We start from the raw sequence: 22,592 nt of genomic DNA, 5'->3' as shown, positions 1-22,592 counted from the left end.
CGACGCAGGTGCGTTTTTGTGCGTTTTTAGCGGCCAAAAACGCAGCGTCAAAAAGACGCAGTGTGCGAACCTAGCCTAACACTGGATGACAACTCCTCATCTGGTGAGACTGAAGATACGGCAACAGTAGCACTGGATGACAACTCCTCACCTGATGAGCCTGAAGAGACGGCAGCAGTAGCACTGGATGACAACTCATCTGATGAGGCTGAAGATACAGTATTACTGGCAGGAACCAAGTCCTCTTGCTCTTGGCAGTCCTGTAGCCGCTCATCCTAACTGCTACCTGTTAGAACTTCTTTTCCTTTAGTAAGCTTTTGATCATCTGGCAATATACGGTGACTTGAGTCCACATACACAGCTGCCAGAAGAATTATATTTTCTAATAGCAGTGTCTCTCTCCGTTTCATTGAAGCAGCAATGCCATCTGAAATTAAACCTCCTCTTGGGACAGGCAAAACAGCAAGTTCTTCCACTCCTTTATGAAAATGCCAGGAGTTAAACCCTCAGTTTGTAATTTTCTAGTCACTGTAAATGGGTGATGAAAGCCATTCCTTCATTTAGTGTTACCTGAAGATTGACCATGTCAACTTTACCATTGCTCTCAGCAGCGATCGCTCAGGCTGTGGCCGGCGGTGTTAACCCTTTGTGCTGGTCTTCTGTTCATATTTAGGAAATGGTTGGTTTTTCCCTCATGCATTGAGCCTCTGATTTATGATGCATTGTGTCACTGATGATATCTGATTATTACAGGCGGTGCTGTCTTTATAGCAGGGTGTGGGGAGTGCCGTCTGTGTAAATATATAAACCTGTGTATCCTGTACGGTCACTTCATAGATGACACGTTCTGCTGCATCTTCATGGTGTAGAGCTATGAGACCAGTCACCGGGTGCAGCCACATGAAGCTTCTCTAATATTTTACACAATCATGTTTTTCATTCATTTTTGGATCCAGTGCCGCAGTGAATGTCGCACAGCTGTGTATTTCTTTTTCTTTTTTTTTTTTTGTATCTCTGAATTTTCTGCACTTTTGTATTTGTCCGTGATATTACATTTTAAATTGATCCTAAGAATGAGGGCTTCCCTGCTGGGCTTGACTTGCGCTCCGTTGTAAGCTTTTTGTCACATACTGTATAAGCAGCTGCAGCCGGCCTCATCACGGTCTGATAGTTGGGGCACCGCTGTGTAAGGGAAAACTTTTGGGGAAGGGTGCAGTGCTAAACTTGCACCTCATCAGGACCTGACCTCACTGACCACTTTACCTTCCTCATTAGTTATAATGTGATACGTTATGCTATATATACACACACATATATATTGAATTTTAATTTTTCTGCAGGAAGGATTTTTGTTGGGGGAAGTGAGACAGGAAGAGTCGTTCTCAATCAGCGACTCTCAGATCAGTAACACAGAACTATTACAAGTCATAGGTGAGTCCTGCTCCCCGTCCTTTTCCTTAGCCTACTCCCTGTCCTGGCCCCGTCTTCCACCCCATTCTGTTCCTCGTGCTTCTGTCAGCCTGTTCCTCATCCTTTTCCTCAACCTGCTCCCCATCGTTCATGTCCCTGGCCTGCTCCCCGTCCCTCTTCTCCTCGGCCTGCTCCCCGTCCCTCTTCTCCTCGGCCGCCTGCTCCCCGTCCCTCTTCTCCCCGTCCCTCTTTCTCCTCGGCCGCCTGCTCCCCGTCCCTCTTTCTCCTCGGCCGCCTGCTCCCCGTCCCTCTTTCTCCTCGGCCGCCTGCTCCCCGTCCCTCTTTCTCCTCGGCCGCCTGCTCCCCGCCCGGCCCTTTTCCTCCTCCTCGGCCGCTGCATTTTTCTCTCCCATTGTGTTTTTCCTTATCGCTTTTTGTAAACTAGATTTTAGCTGATATTTTTCTTTTCAGAGATCCACAGACATGAACCATGTACAAAACTCTTCAGGTAGGTGTCCCCCATTATTGAGATTTGCTGGGCTTTTGGCATGGAAGAGGGGGTACATGACAGATGATATTTCTTGGCTTCTCTATGTTCTGCGGCTTCTGCTGCACTAGAGCACTTTCCTTCTGTCTCGCGGCACCTGCAGGTGGCGGGGATGTGAGAGTACAATGAATCCTGTTAGCGGTTTTGGTGAGGCTGTGGGGTCAATTGCTCCACTCTATAAGTCACACAAAGTCACCTGATTGACCCAATATTTGCCAAATCTGCTGCCACTTTTTAAGGGTTTTCCCATCGTACCTGTATCCTCAATTACAACGCTGCTTGGTCAGCTGTTTCCATAACGCCCATTGACTTCAATAGTAGAGATGAGCAAACCCATGGACGTTCGGTTCACCTGCACGTCTGCCCATTCCTTAAGCATCTCTTTTGTTTAGTTGTGGGGGATACTGGTTTTCCTTCCAGGGATCCATCTGTTGTCATGAGTCCTACAGGCAGTGGTCACTGGGAACAAGTAGGAAAAGTATATCAACTGTAGGGGGAAAGCTCTCTAGCGCCACCTATAAACTTTTTCTTAATATCTTCTGTTCTTCTCACAGCTTTTACGATTACACGGGCACCGTCAATGAAGAAAGCCTTGATCGGATCCTCAAGGACAGGCGGAAAGTAGGAGTCATTTCATACAGTAACGTTTGTGTCCATGTGGAGCAGTCAACATTGAATTTTGCGGAGTGTCACGCTGAGATTATGTATATGTGTGGCATTGCAACGCATGATCTGAATTTTAGCTCCACAGAAGTATTTTTCTAACGCTTACGTTATATTTCACGCGTCGTATCATTGTTTACCGGGGTCTGATTGATTACACAGTGGAACCTTGGCTTACGAGAACAATCCGTTCTGGGAGTGTGCTTGTAAACCAAGTTACTCGTCTAGCAAAGCAAAATTTCCCATAGGAAATAATGCAAGCTCAGACAATTCGTACCACAACTTGTGCAATGTCCCATCCTGGTCCTTTATTGTGCCATCACACACGCACGCGCGCGCACTAACGCACAGACGCGCGCGCACACTAACGCACAGACGCGCGCGCACACTAACGCACAGACGCGCGCGCCTTACCGTCCGTTCCATTGCCAGCCTCCCGGTTCTTGTAGTTCGCCGGTACAGGCTGTGTTATCGGGTAAGCATTGCGACGATGGAGGAACTTCCGCTGCCAGAGCGCTGACGTCAAAGGCAGGAGCCGCTTCCCTCTGATTGGTCAGCGCGCTGCCTTTGAGAAGCGGCTGACAGTGGAAGTTCCTCCATCGTCGCGATGGTTACCTGATAAACATCCTGTACCGGTGAACTGCAAGAACCAGGAGGCCGGCGATGGAACGGAAGGTAAGGTAAGCATAGTGTGTGTGTGTGTGTGTACGGACTGCTAGAGCGGGTCATCAGAGCGCAGTGAAAGTACAGAACCAGAAGTGCGTGCGGTGAGTATTTGCTCGTACAGCAAAGCATTGCTCGTAAACTGAGTTACAAATTGACAGAAAGCTTTGATTGTATAGCGAAATACTCACAAACCGAGGTTCTACTGTATTATGTATCTCTTGACCAAAATACCTGTTATCCATCCTTGTAATTGGCAGAACGTGATTGGTTGGTACAAGTTTCGGAGAAACACCCAACAGCAGATGTCGTATAGAGAACAGATTTTGCACAAGCAGCTGACTCGCCTCCTTGGTGTCCCCGACCTCGTCTTCCTGCTCGTCAGCTTCATTTCTACTGCCAACACTTCCACTCATGCCTTGGAATACGTGCTCTTCAGGCCTAATCGCAGGTGGGTCAGACGCCCACAGGGGCGTGCTTACATGCTAAGGGGGCCGACTAGCCAAGGGAACTAACACCCTTGCGACTAGTCCCTGCGCCCGTTAGCATATGATAAAGGATCTTTAGAAATGCTTTTTCTAAAGATCCCTTTATCTATGCTACTAGATACAGGGACAGTTAGGCAGGGATTAGCAATATACACCCAGAACTGCTCGTGGTGCTGTGTGCATATTGCATCTGACAGGTTCCCTTTAAATCTCTTTCCCTGGCTGTAGTTTTCTTTAAAAAAAAAAAAACCCATGACATAATCACCTTCTCCCCAGGTCCACCGGCAAGTCTGTGCTGCTGTTCCAGATGTATGGCATTGTCTGACAGAGCCATCTTCATTGCACAGGGGCCAATCAGTGAGCTCAGTTACTCTGGGGATGAAGCGGTTGAACTCACTGACTGGTTACTGTGGCGGAGACTCGCCGGAGGACCCCGGGAAGTCGAGTACAGCTCAAATTTATAGAAAACTGCAGACAAGTGAGAAATCTAATTGAAATGGAACAATTAAAGGGAACCAATCATCAGGATTTTCGTGTATAAGCTGCAGCCAGTGCAGTACTGGCACTATCATGCACAGTGTGTACATACCATCAGGGGGCAGCTCGGGTGATTAGTCAGTGAAATACAACTTTATAAAGTTTGAAATTTCGTACACTTTTTGATTGACGTCTGCACCTCTCTGTTAATGTCCGGGCGGGTTATGCAGGAGTTCCCCGCCCCCCCACCAGCCTGTTCCTCCCTCTCTCCTGATGTCCGGGCGGGATATGCACGTGTTCCCCGCCCCCCCGCGCCGCCTGTTCCTCCCTCCCTCCCTCTGGCTGTATGTAAATATCTAATCTTCAGAAACATGGCGCCGGAGTGGGCCTCTGCGCATAGCGCTTATTTCCGGCGCCATGTTTCTGAAGCCCCCGCATTACACAACTTGGTGTCTGAGAGGGCGGCGCATGTGCCCTCGTTTCTTCACAGCCCGTTGTGACCGCGGGAGCGCGCGTGATTAGCACAGGACAGAACAGCTGACCGGAGGACACGATTACCTGCTGCTCCTGTATCGTGCCGCCCCAGGACACCGGGCCAACACACCAGCCGGTGTGACATCGCTGTGGCGCCGCCCTCTCAGACACCAAGTTGTGTAATGCGGGGGCTTCAGAAACATGGCGCCGGAGATAAGCGCTATGCGCAGAGGCCCACTCCGGCGCCATGTTTCTGAAGATTAGATATTTACATACAGCCAGAGGGAGGGAGGGAGGGAGGAACAGGCGGCGCGGGGGGGGCGGGGAACACGTGCATAACCCGCCCGGACATCAGGAGAGAGGGAGGAACAGGCTGGTGGGGGGGCGGGGAACTCCTGCATAACCCGCCCGGACATTATCTGCAGAGGTGCACACGTCAATCAAAAACTGCACGAAATTTCAAACTTTATAAAGTTGTATTTCACTGACTAAACACCCGAGCTGCCCCCTGATGGTATGTACACACTGTGCATGATAGTGCCAGCACTGCACTGGCTGCACCTTATACACGAAAATCCTGATGTTTGGTTCCCTTTAAGGTTTATTTATCATTTGTAATACTAGTTGAATGGAATCTGTCACAAGGTTTTTGCCACCTAATCTGAGAGCAGCATAACGTAGAGGCAGATTCCAGCTATGTGTCACTTACTGGGCTGCTTAGTGTATTATCAGCAGTAGATTATCATTACAGGACTACTTGGCGTGCTGCAGGTAGTCCAGCATATTCATGAGCTCTGTATAACTGCTTGATCTGCAGCAGAGAAAACATTGATTTTATCAAAATGACAGCAAACAGCTCAGTAAGTGACACATCACTGGAATCAGGGTCTCTGTGTCTAGATTATGCTGCTGTCAGATGGGGGAACAAAAACCTGGTGACATATTCCCTTTACGTTTTCTCTGCAAAATCACACTCCTAGCCACCTGACAATGCAGGGAACTGCATCTCAGGAGCTGAGCCGGGTCCACACAATGCAATGTCAGATGAGTTACATAGACAACATTTCCTTTTAACAGCAGCGACTGGAACTAGCTCTGATCGCTGATGTTAACCCCTTAAATGCTACTTCCAATCACTGTAGGCGGCATGTAAACAGCATGATTCTGCTGCAATTCAGAGCAGATTTACAAATTAGTTGTATTGGTACATTCTGTGCATACTGGGAATAATAATAATAATAATAATATGTACTTGGCAGTAAAGCAGGTTTGGGTTTGCATACACGCAGCACTGGCTAAGTAGATGATATTCTAGCAAATGTAATTGACAATTGACTTGTGCGGATTTAATATCTTCTCATCATTTTTTTTTTTTTATGTGGAATTCATTGAAGATCTGCAAATTCACAGCTAAATCTGCACATAACACATGCAGGCTTTGCTATGTAAAAATTATCAGAAAATCATCTACCTGTCATGCTAGCCTTAAGGCCGCTTTACACGCTACTACATCGCTAAAGCGATCTCGTTGGGGTCACGGAATTGGTGATGCACATCCGGTCACTTTAGCAATGTCTTTGCGTGTGACACCTATGAGCGATTTTTGAATCGTCACAAAAACGGTCAAAATCGCTCATCGGTGACATGGGGGTCCATTCTCAAATATTGCTGCTGCGTGTACGATGTAGTTCGTCACTCCTGCGGCAGCACACATCGCTCCGTGTGACACCGCTGGAACGAGGAACCTCTCCTTACCTGACTCCCGCCCGCAATGAGGAAGGAAGGAGGTGGGCGGGATGTTACGTCCCACTCATCTCCGCCCCTCCGCTTCTATTGGGCAGCCGCCTAGTGACGCCGCACGGACCGCCCCCTTAGAATGGAGGCGGTTCGCCGGTCACAGCGACCACGCTAGGCAGGTAAGTAGTGTGACGGCTCTGGGCGATGTTGTGCGGCACGGGCAGCGATTTGCCCGTGTCGCACAACCGATGGGGGCGGGTACCCACGCTAGCGATATCGGTACCGATATCGCAGCGTGTAAAGTGGCCTTTAGTGCTGCCTCTGCGCTGATGCACTAATTATTTTATTTTTTCCTTTTGTATCCCATTAGGTATAATCAGAGAGTCTCCTTAACAATTCCAAACCTGGGCACAACCAGTCAGCAGGAATATAAAGTGACTTCAGTGCCAAACACCTCACAGAATTATGCCAAAGTGATCAAGGAACATGGGTAAGTGTCCAGATTGCTGGGGAGAGCTTCCTTTATACATGTGACATAATACGGCTGCTGCCACCTAGCTCCTGTTGCTCGTAACTGCAGAATTTGTTATAACGGTGCCACCTAGTGGCCCAATGAATGTAACAATGGTGACAGGTAAAAACTGTGGTTGTGAGACCCTTTTATCCATAGGATAGGTAATAGAGTTGAGCAAGTACTTATAGGGAATCTGTCACCAGATTTGGGGCGTATAAGCTGTGGCCACCACCACCGGGCTCTTATATACATTATATTCATTCTTACATGATGTATATAAGAGCCAAGGCCGCTGTATAGAACGTAAAAATCACTTTATAATACTCATCTGAACGGTCGCTGCGGTGGAGTTGGGTCATATGGGCATCTCCGGTGCCGGCGTCTCCTCTTTCGGCCATCTTCTTCCTCCTTCTGAAGCCGGGGTGCATGACGCGTCCTACGTCATAAATAATCCCCGGTCCTTCGCAGGCGCTTTACAATAATTTGATCTGCCCTGATCAAAGTGCGCCTGCGCAGGACCTCAATGCCGGCGAGTGTGTATGACGTAGATGCGTCATGCACGCCGGCTTCAGAAGGAGGAGGACAAAGATGGCCGAAAGAGGAGGCACCGGAGAACAGAGACGCCCATCTGAGCCAACTCCACCACAGCGACCGTTTAGGTGAGTATTATAAAGTGTTTTCTTTGTCGCTCTATTGGGAGACCCAGACAATTGGGGTGTATAGGCTATGCCTCCGGAGGCCGCACAAAGTATTACACTAAAAAGTGTTAAGCCCCTCCCCTTCTGCCTATACACCCCCCGTGCTCCCACGGGCTCCTCAGTTTTTTGCTTTGTGCGAAGGAGGTCAGACACGCACGCACAGCTCCACAGATTGGTCAGCAGCAGCTGCTGACCATGTCGGATGGAAGAAAAGTGGGCCCATATAGGGCCCCCAGCATGCTCCCTTCTCACCCCACTCTTGTCGGCGGTGTTGTTAAGGTTGAGGTATCCATTGCGGGTACGGAGGCTGGAGCCCACATGCTGTTTTCCTTCCCCATCCCCCTCAGGGCTCTGGTGGAAGTGGGATCCTATCGGTTTCCAGGCACAGGAGACCGTGCTTCATCCACAACTCCTGTGCAGCCTGCTGGATAGGAGCCGGGTATCGTTCAGGGACATGGCCCTGCTACTTGGAGGTACTCTGTGTCCCCGTGGGGACCACGCACAGCAACACTCCAGCTTTGCTGGGTGTGCTAGTGCACCGGGGACCGCGGCGCTGACCGGGTTAATATGTGCCATTACACACTCAGCGTTCCTGAGTGTGTTTATGTATAGGGACTGCCGCACTGACCGCCGCTGCCATGGAAACACTGCGGCGCGGTTGGGACTTGTAGTGCGCCGGGGACTCCCACGCCGGCCGCGCTTTTACGGCGGACGCGTTTATTACTAGAGTCCCCGGCTTTTTGCGGCCTAGTTTCCTTTCCTCCCGCCCACAGCCCTGACAGGCAGGGGAAGGGCGGGACGCTGCACAGAACGAGCAGCACTGAGGGCTGGAGCATGCTTTGCATACTCCACTCCCCTCACTGTGCACAGTGCAGGCACCAGTTCCCGCTCTTTCTGGGTCACGCCCACGGCTCCCTCCTCTCCTCAGGACGCCGGCAGCCATTCCTGTCAGCTCCTCGGACGCTGCAGAGGGGGACAAAATCTGGGAGACCCAGGCAGGGACTCTGGTGACCGCACAACCGCTTTAAGCGGGTGGTAAGCAGCACCTGTGGTGCTAGCCCCATTGTGCAGTAGTGTAACATTATATGTTTATTTTACACCGTATAGTGCACAGTTGATTTCTGGCTATATACCCTATTGTGTTGCTCAGAGAAGATAATAGCATGGCGCCCATGAAAGGCAGGGGTGCCAAAACACAGGCTTATTATGTTGCCTGCGCCGCATGTACGACCCCGCTACCGGCAGGTTCCACTGACCCTCATTGTAGGCACTGTTCGGCCCCTGTGGCACTTACTCAGCCAGGGCCTCTGCTAGGGGGGCCCAGGGGGAGCCACCTGCTAACACTGTTCAGGTGACAGGGACGGAGTTTGCAAAACTCTCTGAGACTATGGCTAAGATACTGGAAGCCTTGCAGTCCAGACCGGTATGTCAGCACAGGGACTCTGTTGATTCTTTGTTCCCTGGCCCACCTCAGCTGGACCAACAATGTCCTCCCGGGGTATCTCATGGATCCCAAGCTGAGGGTTCTGACACAGACCCCAGCCCCAGACCGACTAAGCGAGCTCGCTTAGATTTTCCCTCGACATCATCATATTGTTCAGGGTCTCAGCGAGGGGAATCGCTGGTTGATGACGCAGAAGTAGCTGATCAGGATTCTGATCCTGAGGCCGCTCTCAATCTTGATACTCCGGACGGGGACGCCATAGTGAACGACCTTATTGCGTCCATCAATCGTATGTTGGATATTTCTCCCTCAGCTCCTCCGGCGGAGGAGTCGGCTTCCCAGCAGGAGAAATTCCGTTTCAGGTTTCCCAAGCGTACACCGAGTATGTTTCTGGACCACTCTGATTTCAGAGAGGCAGTCCAGAATCACCATGCTTGTCCAGATAAGCGTTTTTCTAAGCGCCTTAAGGATGCACATTATCCCTTTCCCCCTGACGTGGTCAAGGGTTGGACTCAGTGTCCCAAAGTGGATCCTCCAATCTCCAGACTGGCAGCTAGATCCATACTTGCAGTGGAAGATGGAGCTTCACTCAAAGATGCCACTGACAGGCAGATGGAGCTCTGGTTGAAATCCATCTATGAAGCTATCGGCGCTTCTTTTGCCCCAGCATTCGCAGCCGTATGGGCGCTACAAGCTATCTCAGCAGGTCAAGCGCAAATTGACGCAGCCACATGCACGTCCGCGCCACAGGTGGCGTCTATAACCACTCAGACGTCGGCATTTGCGTCTTACGCTATTAATGCTATCCTGGACTCTGCGAGCCGTACGGCGGTTGCAGCCGCCAATTCGGTGGTACTCCGCAGGGCCTTGTGGCTACGGGAATGGAAGACAGATTCTGTTTCCAAAAAGCGCTTAACCAGTTTGCCAATTTCTGGCGAACGATTGTTTGGCGAGCGTTTGGATGAAATCATCAAACAATCCAAGGGAAAGGATACATCCTTACCCCAGCCCAAACCGAACATACCCCAACAGAGGAAGGGGCAGTCGAGGTTTCGGTCCTTTCGGGGCGCGGGCAGGTCCCAATTCTCCTCGTCCAAAAGGCCTCAAAGATCAAAGGAACTCTGATGCATGGCGGTCTAAGTCACGTCCTAAACAGACCACCGGATTTGCCGCTACCAAAGCGGCTTCCTCATGACTTTCGGCATCCTCACTCCGCATCCTCGGTCGGTGGCAGGCTCTCCCGCTTTTGCGACACCTGGCTGCCACGGGTAAAAGACCGTTGGGTGAGAGACATTCTGTCTCACGGTTACAAGATAGAGTTCACCTCTCGTCCCCCGACTCGATTCTTCAGGTCATCCCCGCCTCCCGAGCGAGCCGAGGCTCTTCTGCAGGCGCTGGGCATTCTGAAGGCAGAAGGAGTGGTGGTCCCTGTTCCTCTTCAGCAACAGGGCCACGGTTTTTACTCCAACTTGTTTGTGGTCCCAAAGAAGGACGGGTCTTTCCGACCTGTCCTGGACCTGAAACTTCTCAACAAACACGTAAAGACCAGGCGGTTCCGGATGGAATCCCTCCGCTCCGTCATCGCCTCAATGTCCCAAGGAGATTTCCTTGCATCGATCGATATCAAAGATGCTTATCTCCACGTACCGATTGCTCCAGAGCACCAGCGCTTCTTGCGCTTCGCCATAGGGAACGAACACCTGCAGTTCGTGGCACTGCCGTTCGGCCTGGCAACAGCCCCACGGGTTTTCACCAAGGTTATGGCTACTGTAGTAGCGGTCCTCCACTCTCAGGGTCACTCGGTGATCCCGTACTTGGACGATCTGTTGATCAAGGCACCCTCTCTAGAGGCATGCCAACACAGCCTCGACGCTACCCTGGAGACTCTCCAGAGTTTCGGGTGGATCATCAATTTTCCAAAGTCAAATCTGACACCGGCCCAATCGCTGACATACCTTGGCATGGAGTTTCATACCCTCTCAGCGATAGTGAAGCTTCCGCTGATCAAGCAGCGGTCACTACAGACAGGGGTACAATCTCTCCTTCAAGGTCGGTCACACACCTTGAGGCGCCTCATGCACTTCCTGGGGAAGATGGTGGCAGCAATGGAGGCAGTTCCTTTCGCGCAGTTTCACCTGCGTCCTCTTCAATGGGACATCCTACGCAAATGGGACAGGAAGCCGACGTCCCTCGACAGGAACGTTTCCCTCTCGCAGGCGACCAAAGCTTCCCTTCGGTGGTGGCTTCTTCCCACTTCATTATCGAAAGGGAAATCCTTCCTACCCCCATCCTGGGAGGTGGTCACGACGGACGCGAGTCTGTCAGGGTGGGGAGCGGTTTTTCTCCACCACAGGGCTCAGGGTACGTGGACCCAGCAAGAGTCCTCGCTTCAGATCAATGTTCTGGAAATACGGGCAGTGTATCTTGCCCTGAAAGCGTTCCAGCAGTGGCTGGAAGGCAAGCAGATCAGAATTCAGTCAGACAATTCCACAGCGGTGGCATACATCAACCACCAAGGCGGCACACGCAGTCGGCAAGCCTTCCAGGAAGTCCGGCGGATTCTGCTGTGGGTGGAAGCCACGGCCTCCACCATCTCCGCAGTTCACATTCCAGGCGTGGAAAACTGGGAAGCAGATTATCTCAGTCGCCAGGGCATGGATGCAGGGGAATGGTCCCTTCACCCGGACGTATTTCAGGAGATCTGTTGCCGCTGGGGGGTGCCGGACGTCGACCTCATGGCGTCCCGGCACAACAACAAGGTACCGGCGTTCATGGCACGGTCTCAAGATCCCAGAGCTCTGGCGGCAGACGCCTTAGTTCAGGATTGGTCGCAGTTTCAGCTCCCTTATGTGTTTCCTCCGCTGGCTCTGTTGCCCAGAGTGTTACGCAAGATCAGGGCCGACTGCCGCCGCGTCATCCTCGTCGCTCCAGACTGGCCGAGGCGGTCGTGGTACCCGGATCTGTGGCATCTCACGGTCGGCCAACCGTGGGCACTACCAGACCGACCAGACTTGCTATCTCAAGGGCCGTTTTTCCATCTGAATTCTGCGGCCCTCAACCTGACTGTGTGGCCATTGAGTCCTGGATCCTAGCGTCTTCAGGATTATCTCAAGATGTCATTGCCACTATGAGACAGGCTAGGAAACCAACGTCCGCCAAGATCTACCACAGGACGTGGAAAATTTTCCTGTCATGGTGCTCTGCTCAGGGTATTTCTCCCTGGCCTTTTGCCTTGCCCACTTTTCTGTCCTTCCTTCAATCTGGACTGGAAAAGGGTTTGTCGCTCGGCTCCCTTAAGGGACAAGTCTCAGCGCTCTCTGTGTTTTTCCAGAAGCGCCTAGCCAGACTTCCACAGGTACGCACGTTCCTGCAGGGGGTTTGTCACATCGTCCCTCCTTACAAGCGGCCGTTAGAACCCTGGGATCTGAACAGGGTGCTGATGGTTCTTCAGAAACCACCATTCGAGCCAATGAGGGATATTTCTCTCTCACGCCTTTCGCAGAAAGTGGTTTTTCTAGTAGCAGTCACTTCACTTCGCAGAGTGTCTGAGCTAGCAGCGCTGTCATGCAAAGCTCCCTTCCTGGTGTTTCACCAGGACAAGGTGGTTCTGCGTCCGGTTCCGGAATTTCTCCCTAAGGTGGTATCCCCCTTTCATCTCAATCAGGATATCTCCTTACCTTCTTTTTATCCTCATCCAGTTCACCAATGTGAAAAGGATTTGCACTTGTTAGATCTGGTTTGAGCACTCAGACTCTACATTTCTCGTACGGCGCCCCTGCGCCGCTCGGATGCACTCTTTGTCCTTGTCGCTGGCCAGCGTAAAGGGTCACAGGCTTCCAAATCAACCCTGGCTCGGTGGATCAAGGAGCCAATTATCGAAGCTTACCGTTCGGCTGGGCTTCCGGTTCCCTCAGGGCTGAAGGCCCATTCTACCAGAGCCGTGGGCGCATCCTGGGCTTTGAGGCACCAGGCTACGGCTCAGCAGGTGTGTCAGGCGGCTACCTGGTCGAGCCTGCACACTTTCACGAAGCACTATCAGGTGCATACCTATGCTTCGGCGGATGCCAGCCTAGGTAGACGAGTCCTTCAGGCGGCGGTTGCCCACCTGTAGGAAGAGGCCGTTTTACGGCTCTTACGAGGTATTATTTTACCCACCCAGGGACTGCTTTTGGACGTCCCAATTGTCTGGGTCTCCCAATAGAGCGACAAAGAAGGGAATTTTGTTTACTTACCGTAAATTCCTTTTCTTCTAGCTCTAATTGGGAGACCCAGCACCCGCCCCTGTTTTTTTGTGTACACATGTTGTTCATGTTGAATGGTTTCAGTTCTCCGATATTCCTTCGGATTGAAGTTACTTTAAACCAGTTTATAATTTTTTTTTTTCCTCCTTCTTGCTTTTGCACCAAAACTGAGGAGCCCGTGGGAGCACGGGGGGTGTATAGGCAGAAGGGGAGGGGCTTAACACTTTTTAGTGTAATACTTTGTGCGGCCTCCGGAGGCATAGCCTATACACCCCAATTGTCTGGGTCTCCCAATTAGAGCTAGAAGAAAAGGAATTTACGGTAAGTAAACAAAATTCCCTTCTTTTATGTTGTACACAGCGGCCTGGGATCTTATATATAGTATGTTTAGAATCCTTTATATAAGAGCCCAGTGGTGGTGGCCGCAGCTGATAGGTCCCAAATCTGGTGACCGGTTCCCTTTAACTATTCGTACTATACAGTGGTACCTCGCATAATGAGTAACCCTCTTAACGAGAATTTCACTTAACAAGCAAAGCTTTCTGTAAATTTGGAACCTGCTTTACGAGAAAGCTTTGCTGTACGAGCGAAATTCTCACCGCACACACTTCCGGGTCCGTACATCCACCACACTCTGACCCGCACTTGCAGTCCACACAAACACACACATGTACGCACAAACACACACGCACGCACATACAGTATTATGCTCACCTTACCTTCCGTTCCACCGCCGGTCTCATGGTTCTTGTAGTTCCCGGGTACATCGCGACGTCCTCGCGGCGAACTACAAGACCCAGGAGGCCTGCGATGGAACGGAAGGTAAGGTGAGCATATAATATAACATAATATGTTTACCTTTCGTTTCATCGCCGGCCTCCTGGGTGCTGTAGTGCGCCGCTCCGCTCCAGTCCACGCTGTGTATCTGCAGCCATAGCGACGAGGGAGGAACTTCCTGTCATAGCTAATGAAAGGCAGAGCGCTGGCCAATCAGGCAAGCGGCTCTGCCTTTGACGTCAGCGCTCTGGCCGGGAACTTCCTGCCTCGTCGTTATGGTAACGCGTTACACAGCCCGGCCCCGTACCAGAGAACAGCAAGTCCCAGGAGACCGGCGATGCAACGGAAGGTAAGGTGAGCATATAATATGTGCATGTGTGTGTTTGTGTGTGTGTTTGTGTGTGTGTTTGTGTGTGTGTGTTTGTGTGTGTGTGTTTGTGTGTGTGTTTGTGTGTGTGTTTGTGTGTGTGTTTGTGTGTGTGTTTGTGTGTGTGTTTGTGTGTGTTTGTGTGTGTGTTTGTGTGTGTTTGTGTGTGTGTTTGTGTTTGTGTCTGCTTGTGTGTGTTTCTGCTTGTGTGTGTTTGTGTCTGCTTGTGTGTGTTTCTGCTTGTGCGTGTTTGTGTCTGCTTGTGTGTTTGTGTCTGCTTGTGCGTGTTTGTGTCTGCTTGTGCGTGTTTGTGTCTGCTTGTGCGTGTTTGTGTCTGCTTGTGCGTGTTTGTGTCTGCTTGTGCGTGTTTGTGTCTGCTTGTGCGTGTTTGTGTCTGCTTGTGCGTGTTTGTGTCTGCTTGTGCGTGTTTGTGTCTGCTTGTGCGTGTTTGTGTCTGCTTGTGCGTGTTTGTGTCTGCTTGTGCGTGTTTGTGTCTGCTTGTGCGTGTTTGTGTCTGCTTGTGCGTGTTTGTGTCTGCTTGTGCGTGTTTGTGTCTGCTTGTGCGTGTTTGTGTCTGCTTGTGCGTGTTTGTGTCTGCTTGTGCGTGTTTGTGTCTGCTTGTGCGTGTTTGTGTCTGCTTGTGCGTGTTTGTGTCTGCTTGTGCGTGTTTCTGCTTGTGTGTGTTTCTGCTTGTGTGTGTTTCTGCTTGTGTGTGTTTCTGCTTGTGTGTGTTTGTGTCTGCTTGTGTGTGTTTGTGTCTGCTTGTGTGTGTGTGTCTGCTTGTGTGTGTTTGTGTCTGCTTGTGTGTGTTTGTGTCTGCTTGTGTGTGTTTGTGTCTGCTTGTGCGTGTTTGTCTGCTTGTGCGTGTTTGTGTCTGCTTGTGCGTGTTTGTGTCTGCGTCTGCTTGTGTGTGTTTGTGTCTGCTTGTGTGTGTTTGTGTCTGCTTGTGTGTTTGTGTCTGCTTGTGCGTGTTTGTCTGCTTGTGTGTGTTTGTGTGTGTTTGTGTCTGCTTGTGTGTTTGTGTCTGCTTGTGTGTTTGTGTCTGCTTGTGTGTTTTGTGTCTGCTTGTGCGTGTTTGTGTCTGCTTGTGCGTGTTTGTGTCTGCTTGTGCGTGTTTGTGTCTGCTTGTGCGTGTTTGTGTCTGCTTGTGCGTGTTTGTGTCTGCTTGTGCGTGTTTGTGTCTGCTTGTGCGTGTTTGTGTCTGCTTGTGCGTGTTTGTGTCTGCTTGTGCGTGTTTGTGTCTGCTTGTGCGTGTTTGTGTCTGCTTGTGCGTGTTTGTGTCTGCTTGTGCGTGTTTGTGTCTGCTTGTGCGTGTTTGTGTCTGCGTCTGCTTGTGTGTGTCTGCTTGTGTGTGTTTGTGTCTGCTTGTGTGTGTTTGTGTCTGCTTGTGTGTGTTTGTGTCTGCTTGTGTGTGTTTGTGTCTGCTTGTGTGTGTTTGTGTCTGCTTGTGTGTGTTTGTGTCTGCTTGTGTGTGTTTGTGTCTGCTTGTGCGTGTTTGTGTCTGCTTGTGCGTGTTTGTGTCTGCTTGTGCGTGTTTGTGTCTGCTTGTGCGTGTTTGTGTCTGCTTGTGCGTGTTTGCGTCTGCTTGTGCGTGTTTGTGTGTGTGTTTGTGTGTGTGTGGAATGATAGAATAGGGGACCAGGATGGGACATTTTAGAAGTTGTGGAACGGATCGTCAGCATTGCAATGATTTCCTATGGGCAATCTTGCTCTGCTTAATGAGTACCTTGATTAACAAGCACACTCCCAGAACGGATTGTTCTCGTTAAGCAAGGTACCACTGTACTCATAACGATACTGTCTAATACTCACGTATTCATTCTGAACAGCGTGTGCAATACAAGTCAATGGGGGGGAAAGCTCGCAAAGTAATGAGTAACCCGAATGCCGTACTATTCATGCGAGTAGTGAATAGTGCAGAATTTGGGTTACTCATTACCTTGTGAGTTTTTCCCCATTGTCTTGCATTGCATACACTATTCGGAATGAATACGTGAGTATGAGACAGCACTCGTTCCGAGTATAGCGGGTACGAATAATTAGGTATTCGGTCAACTCTAATAGGTACCTTTCTGTGCACTGGGGGACAACTGCTGGGCTCCCCAGTAATCCTAAATTGGGGTTCTGGTGCTGCATCTTCAGTGTAACAGAGGTGCGTATGCTCAACCTCCACTCCATTCATTGTCTATGGGATTGCCGGAGAAAGCCCCGAGTACGGCGCTCTGTTATTCTTGGCAGCCCGTAAACAATGAATGAAGTGTAGGTGGAGCATGCGCTCCTCTGCTTCCTTCTGGTTGGGGTTGTCCCCCTTTTCGAAATCACTTGGGCTCCCATATGGGTAGGGGGATAATGATTTTGGTTAAGTTCTTTACCGACCTGCTCAATGATGGCCGTTCAGACTGAACACGATACAGTATATGCTCCTGTACAGCAAGGAACATTTTATAGCATGTATTTTTTTTCTCATTTTAGTACCAATTTTTTTGATAAAGATGGTGTAATGAAGGACATCCGATTAATTTATCAGGTTTATAATGCGTTACAAGAGAAGGTTCAGGTAAGGAGTTATCATCCTGTACAATGACAGTGACGAGAGGCCGGTCACCTGTAACACTCGGCCCGTGGTCTCTTGTTGCAGGCGATCTGCGAAGAGGTAGAAAAGAGCGAGCGGGTTGTAGAAGCTCGCCAGACAGAAGTAAATGATCTCCGAGCCCAGATCTGCAAGAGGAAGGCAGAAAAGCAGCGCAAAGAGAGTAAGTCTGTGTTCTTGTGGGACGGATACGGTATAGCTGCAGCAGTCACCTGTAGGTTTACATTATATCTTTTTTACTTGAAGTAGTTTTTTTTACAATATTTTTTTATGATAACCCCTACCATTGATTGACAGTTCTCTACCTACACAGTGCATAGGTAGAAAGCTTGCAATTAGTGCTGGACCTACACAGTGCATAGGCAGAAAGCTTGCAATTAGTGCTGGAGGGTAAAGCCGGAGCTTATGAATATGGAGGACTATAGAGCATAATGTCATCACTGAGGATGAGCAGATGAAACTGTGTTTAATCAAAACTACAGCAAGTAACCCGTGGCATGACGTTACAATTGGGGTTTCTGACCCTACGTTATACTGTTCTCAAATTGAGCAGCATATACAGCGTGATACATTCTATTATACATTATATTATACAGTATTATACTATTATACATTCTATTATACATTAAATTATACAGTATATTATATATTCTATTCTATTCTTGTATAAACTATTAACATATTGGCCTGCTCCTAATGTGACTGATTTATAGAGGTCAAATAGAGAAAATCCAGATGGGTAGATACTTAGCAGAAATTTAGGGGCAGAATTGAGGCAGAAAGTCTCATGTAGTCATTGGGACTTCTAGGACACCATATTCTTCCTCTTGATCTAACCCGTTTAGACCAACGGAACTGATATTCTGCTGCTGACATTTCAACAGCAAAGAGCATGTAAGTCCCCAACGTGTCCTTTCCTGTCAAGCTGGGTTAGAGGGGTTTTTCACCACTTTTAAGGTAACCTGTCAGGTGCAATATGCACCCAGGACTACGAGCAGTTCTGGGTGTATATTTCTAATCCTTACGTAACTGTCCCTATATCTAGTAGCATAGATAAAGAGATCTATAGAAAAAGTATTTCTAAAGATCCTTTATGATCTGCTAATGAGGCCAGTGACTAGTCGCAAGGGTTTTACTTCCCTTGGCTAGTTGGCTCCCTTAGCATGCAAGCACACCCCTGTGGGCGTGCTAACATGCTAATGATGCGCAGCGTCAGAGGCATGGTCGCGCTCACCTCTGCTGCCACCTCGGCCAACACTGGTTTTTGGCTCAGTGTGCATGAGCGTAAGTCCCTGGACTTCCGGTTATGCGTATCATGAAGCCGGCTGTATGCATATCAGCTTCAAACTGGCATAGTGCACATGACCGGAAGTGCTGGGACTTCTGATCTTGCGCACTGAGCCAAAAACCAGCGGTGGCAGCAGAGGTGAGAGCTACCATGCCTATGACACTGCGCATTCATTAGCATGTTTGTATGCCCTCAGGGGCGACTAGTCGCTGGCCTCATTAGCATATCATAAAGGATCATTAGAAATACTTTTTCTATAGATCTCTTTATGTATGCTCGTGTATACAGGGACAGTTAGGCAGGGATTAGCAATATGCACCCAGAACGACTTTTGATTCTGGGTGCATAAAGGATCTCACAGGTTCCCTTTTAATATTGATGACCTATCCTTCTAGGGTTTCCTCTACTTTTATATTGGGTTAGGTCATAAATATCAAATCAGTGAGAGTCTAATAATGATAATAATAATAATATTTATTCATTTATATAGCACTATTAATTCCATAGCACTTTACATACATTGGCAACACTGTCCCCATTGGGGCTCACAATCTAAATTCCCTATCAGTATGTTTTTGGAGTTTGGGAAGAAACCGGAGGAAACCCACACACACGGGGAGAACATACAAACTCCTTGCAGATGTTGTCCTTAGTGGGACTAGAACCCAGGACCCCAACGCTGCAAGGCTGCGGTGCTAACCACTGAGCCACCTTGCCGTCCTATATATGGGGGTAACAAGTGGTACCCCCATATATCAACTGCTACTGTCTCGTTGGATGTAAACTTAGTATGGCGCAGAACACCAGTGCTCCGTTACGGTTTAGTGGCCGCTCCCAGGTACTGCAGATCAGCTCCTATCGATGACCCATCTAGATCATTGTAGTGGAGAATCCCTTTTAGATAGTCCACCACGCAATGTGCGAGGCTGTCTCACGCCTGCAGCTCTGCCTTCATGTGAGCGTTACAACTGTTCTTGTTCTTCTTTTGTCTCTGACCTATCCAAACTTTCTTCCACCCCCCAGATCTGCGTCAGTCCATGGTGATCCAGACACAAGTGCCTGCAGAGAGCATGGTAACGTTTGCGGACTGTTTAGATGCCTCGTCTAGACCGCAAGAACTCCTTCCTCCTTCGTACTCGGAAGGCATAAACACGGATGAAGGAATAGATAGCGCACCCGACATGCCCAGGCCGCAGGCCGTGGGCTCCTCCTGTCATGCTCCCAAAGAGGTAAAAGATCTTGGCAAATTAGCCTCCAAGACGGCGCCGAATGAAGATGCAGACGAATCGCCGAGCGACTACAGGAAATCAGCGCAGCGGTCAGAATCTCCTGACAGCGAGATGATCGAGGAGCAGCCTTACCACGCTAGCACACAGCCAGACGGAGAACTGGCACAACAGTGACAACACCGCGATGCCCGAGACCAGTACAAGGTCTGATTCTGGCATGGAAACACGGAATGTAGACAGTTGGCGCTGCCAGCCTTGTAATGGGAGCCTGTCGGCTGCCCGCGTGTGGCCCTGACACTCCCATCAGCTTCCTGTACTCGCTGGTTTCTCAATCACCGGTCCGTGTGTGCGGAGCTGAAGAGTACACCGAGCTGCTTGTTATATGTCTCATGTATATTTTGAGCCAGTACTGTCAACCTCAACGGGGGAGTGTTGTGTAGATATAAAGGGATTTTTTAGGTAATAAGGGAGGCGGGACACTGAACAGCTCACACCCCCACTTTTTTTTTTTGTTTTTGTTTTTGCCTGAAGTCTACGGTAAATTAACTAACATCTCTCAGTTCCCAAACTTGCAGGCGACATAGCCGGGGGTGGCGTATACCCCCTTTCAATGCCCTTTCACCATATCCACGTGTTATCACTTTCTCATAACCCCCCTTGCAATTCTACAACATAATGATCAATTCTTGCACCTTTTTTGAAAAATTATTTTCACCGAAATGCACAATATTGGATAATTTGAGGATTTTACTACTATACGAACAATGATAATGGGCGGGGGATGCAGAATAAGACCCCAGGTTGTCCCTCAGATCACGTGAGGCTCGTGATCAAAACCTTAACATATGAGTAACCAAAGTATCCATACAACGAGGTGAGTGGTGAAGTTGCTGGTGATGGGGGGGAATAATCTGGATCAGAGCCCAAGCTTCGACGACCCTGCGCCCAACTTCTGAAGGTTATCGAAGATATGGTTCTTGCCTGTTGCAAATAATTTGCCTTTATTATTTTTTTTTTTTTCCCGTCATATGAAATGATGGACTCTGTTTCCCTTTAACTGCTGCAATGTGACCGGTTCTGGAAATTTTATAATTAGCTGCACTTTTTAAATTAATTTACTAAGTAGGTTACATATTCCCCAGCAATTAATCGGACTGAGGTGCCTGATCCTTCGCTCGCTTGGACGTTACTTTTTACAGAAGTGCACACGTCGGGGGAGGGGGGGGTCGCTGCCGAGTACGTCGTCCAGGATATAATCCGACTTGACGCTGGCCTTAAAACGCTGGCGTCGGGAAGTCACGTTTACTGCCGATTAAAACCTCTGCCAGGAAAATGGTAACGGAGAGCTCGTCTCATACTCAGAATGGTGCACATATTTCAGCCTTAAGACTGGTACAAATCAAACATAATAAACGTGCTTTAGTTTATCGAACCCTGGTCCCCGGATTATGTGTGTGATCAATATTTGGTTTCTTTGGAGACATGGCTGATTTGGGGTTCCGTGGTCTTCGTTCTAGATTCTTATGAAGCTCAAGCTTTCGAGCATCATCTGCCAAAACAAGAATACCTGACCTCAGGTGGATGATGCGGATAGCAAACATCCTACAGTGAAGAATAAGGAATGATCTCAATCAAATGTCTATACAGTGTGTCCACCGCCATTCACTTGAGAACGGCAGCAGCTATAGGCATAGAAGTGGTGTCTAGGTATAGTAAAGTAGCCATGCGCTACGCAATCAAACCACCTATAGCGCCACCTGGTTTAAAACAACGGAGTTAGCATTTTTATCTCGAAAACGGAACAAGATAGAAAAAAAAGTGAATTACGAAATTGTAGGGCATCATCAATTCAATACGAATCGACACCTTGCATACACAAATCCTATGATATGAAACCCCCAAAACATTGAATGCTGGTCAGGCATATGGCGCTCATTTAACTTTGATGCTCAAAGTGACCACCGTCAGCTGCAATGCACATCTGGACTCTGGACAGCATACTGTATCTTGCTGCACGTTGTGCAATATGGTAGGTGACACGTTTGCACAAGCATCTGTGATACGTCGTCGTAGGTCCTGCAATGTTGGTAGAGGGGTCGCATACACCTGGTGTTTGATGTGACCTCACAGAAAGAAGTCCAATGGGGTCAGGTGAGTGTGGAGGCCACTCCACACAGCCCCTATACCCAATGACTTGTAGGAAGGTCTCCATGAGGTATCGCTTCACGTCCGCAGCCTTGTGAGTTTTACACGTTCTAACCATAGCGTTTCTGTATGCAAGGTGTCGATTCGTATTGAATTGATGATGCCCTACAACTTTGTAATTCACTTTTTTTCTCTCTCTCGTTCCGTTTTCAAGATAAAAATGCTAACTCCGTTGTTTTCCACCAGGTGGCGATATAGGTGGTTTCATTGCGTAGCGCATGGATACTTTACTATACCTAGACACCACTTCTATGCCTATAGCTGCCGCCGTTCTCAAGGTAATGGCGGTGGACGGGATATGGGTGGACACACTGTATATGATTGAATGCTAAGACTAGAGGTGAAAGGGCTCTCTCACATGTGCGTATACATCAGACGAGTGTAATCTGATAAAAAAGGGATTGCACTCAGACCAATGTTATGCAATGAAGCAGTGAAGATCTTCATGTTTTGTTTTTTTTTCTCCGCTGTATTCGGCATGAGAAAAAGGGAAAAAAAAATTGCAGCTTGGTATGATTTAGCTCCAAAATTAGTACAGCATGAGAAAAAAAAACTGGATGCCATATACAACCCCCGGCAAAAATTATGGCATCACCTGGCTCTGAGGATGATCATTCAGTTTTTTACTTTTGTTTTAAAAAAAAAAAACAAAAAAAAAACAGATCACAGACATGGCACAAAACTAAAGTCATTTCATATGGCGACTTTCTGGCTTTAAGAAACACTAAAAAAAATCATGAAAATGTAATGGGTTAGCCAGGAACGGTTACTTTTCAAGAT

The 22,592-nt window shown here is 49.0% G+C and overlaps 1 protein-coding gene across 1 annotated transcript in view; it reads left to right on the top strand.

Moving 5' to 3' along the window:
• The window catches only part of ABRAXAS2 (abraxas 2, BRISC complex subunit), a 30,409-nt gene extending 9,370 nt beyond the window's left edge, over window positions 1-21,039 (top strand). Inside the window, exons 2-9 of the mRNA XM_075348506.1 lie at window positions 1,341-1,431; window positions 1,882-1,918; window positions 2,512-2,578; window positions 3,544-3,734; window positions 6,830-6,949; window positions 16,973-17,057; window positions 17,139-17,253; window positions 19,402-21,039. Of these exons, the coding sequence (XP_075204621.1) occupies window positions 1,341-1,431; window positions 1,882-1,918; window positions 2,512-2,578; window positions 3,544-3,734; window positions 6,830-6,949; window positions 16,973-17,057; window positions 17,139-17,253; window positions 19,402-19,781 (1,086 nt within the window). The 3' untranslated portion in view covers window positions 19,782-21,039. The remainder of the gene's footprint in view (window positions 1-1,340; window positions 1,432-1,881; window positions 1,919-2,511; window positions 2,579-3,543; window positions 3,735-6,829; window positions 6,950-16,972; window positions 17,058-17,138; window positions 17,254-19,401) is intronic.
• The last annotated feature ends 1,553 nt before the right edge of the window (window positions 21,040-22,592 follow it).

This window comes from Anomaloglossus baeobatrachus, chromosome 5 (genome assembly GCF_048569485.1).
Source record: "Anomaloglossus baeobatrachus isolate aAnoBae1 chromosome 5, aAnoBae1.hap1, whole genome shotgun sequence".
NCBI lineage: Eukaryota > Metazoa > Chordata > Amphibia > Anura > Aromobatidae > Anomaloglossus > Anomaloglossus baeobatrachus.
This window is presented reverse-complemented; position numbering and strand designations above follow the sequence as displayed.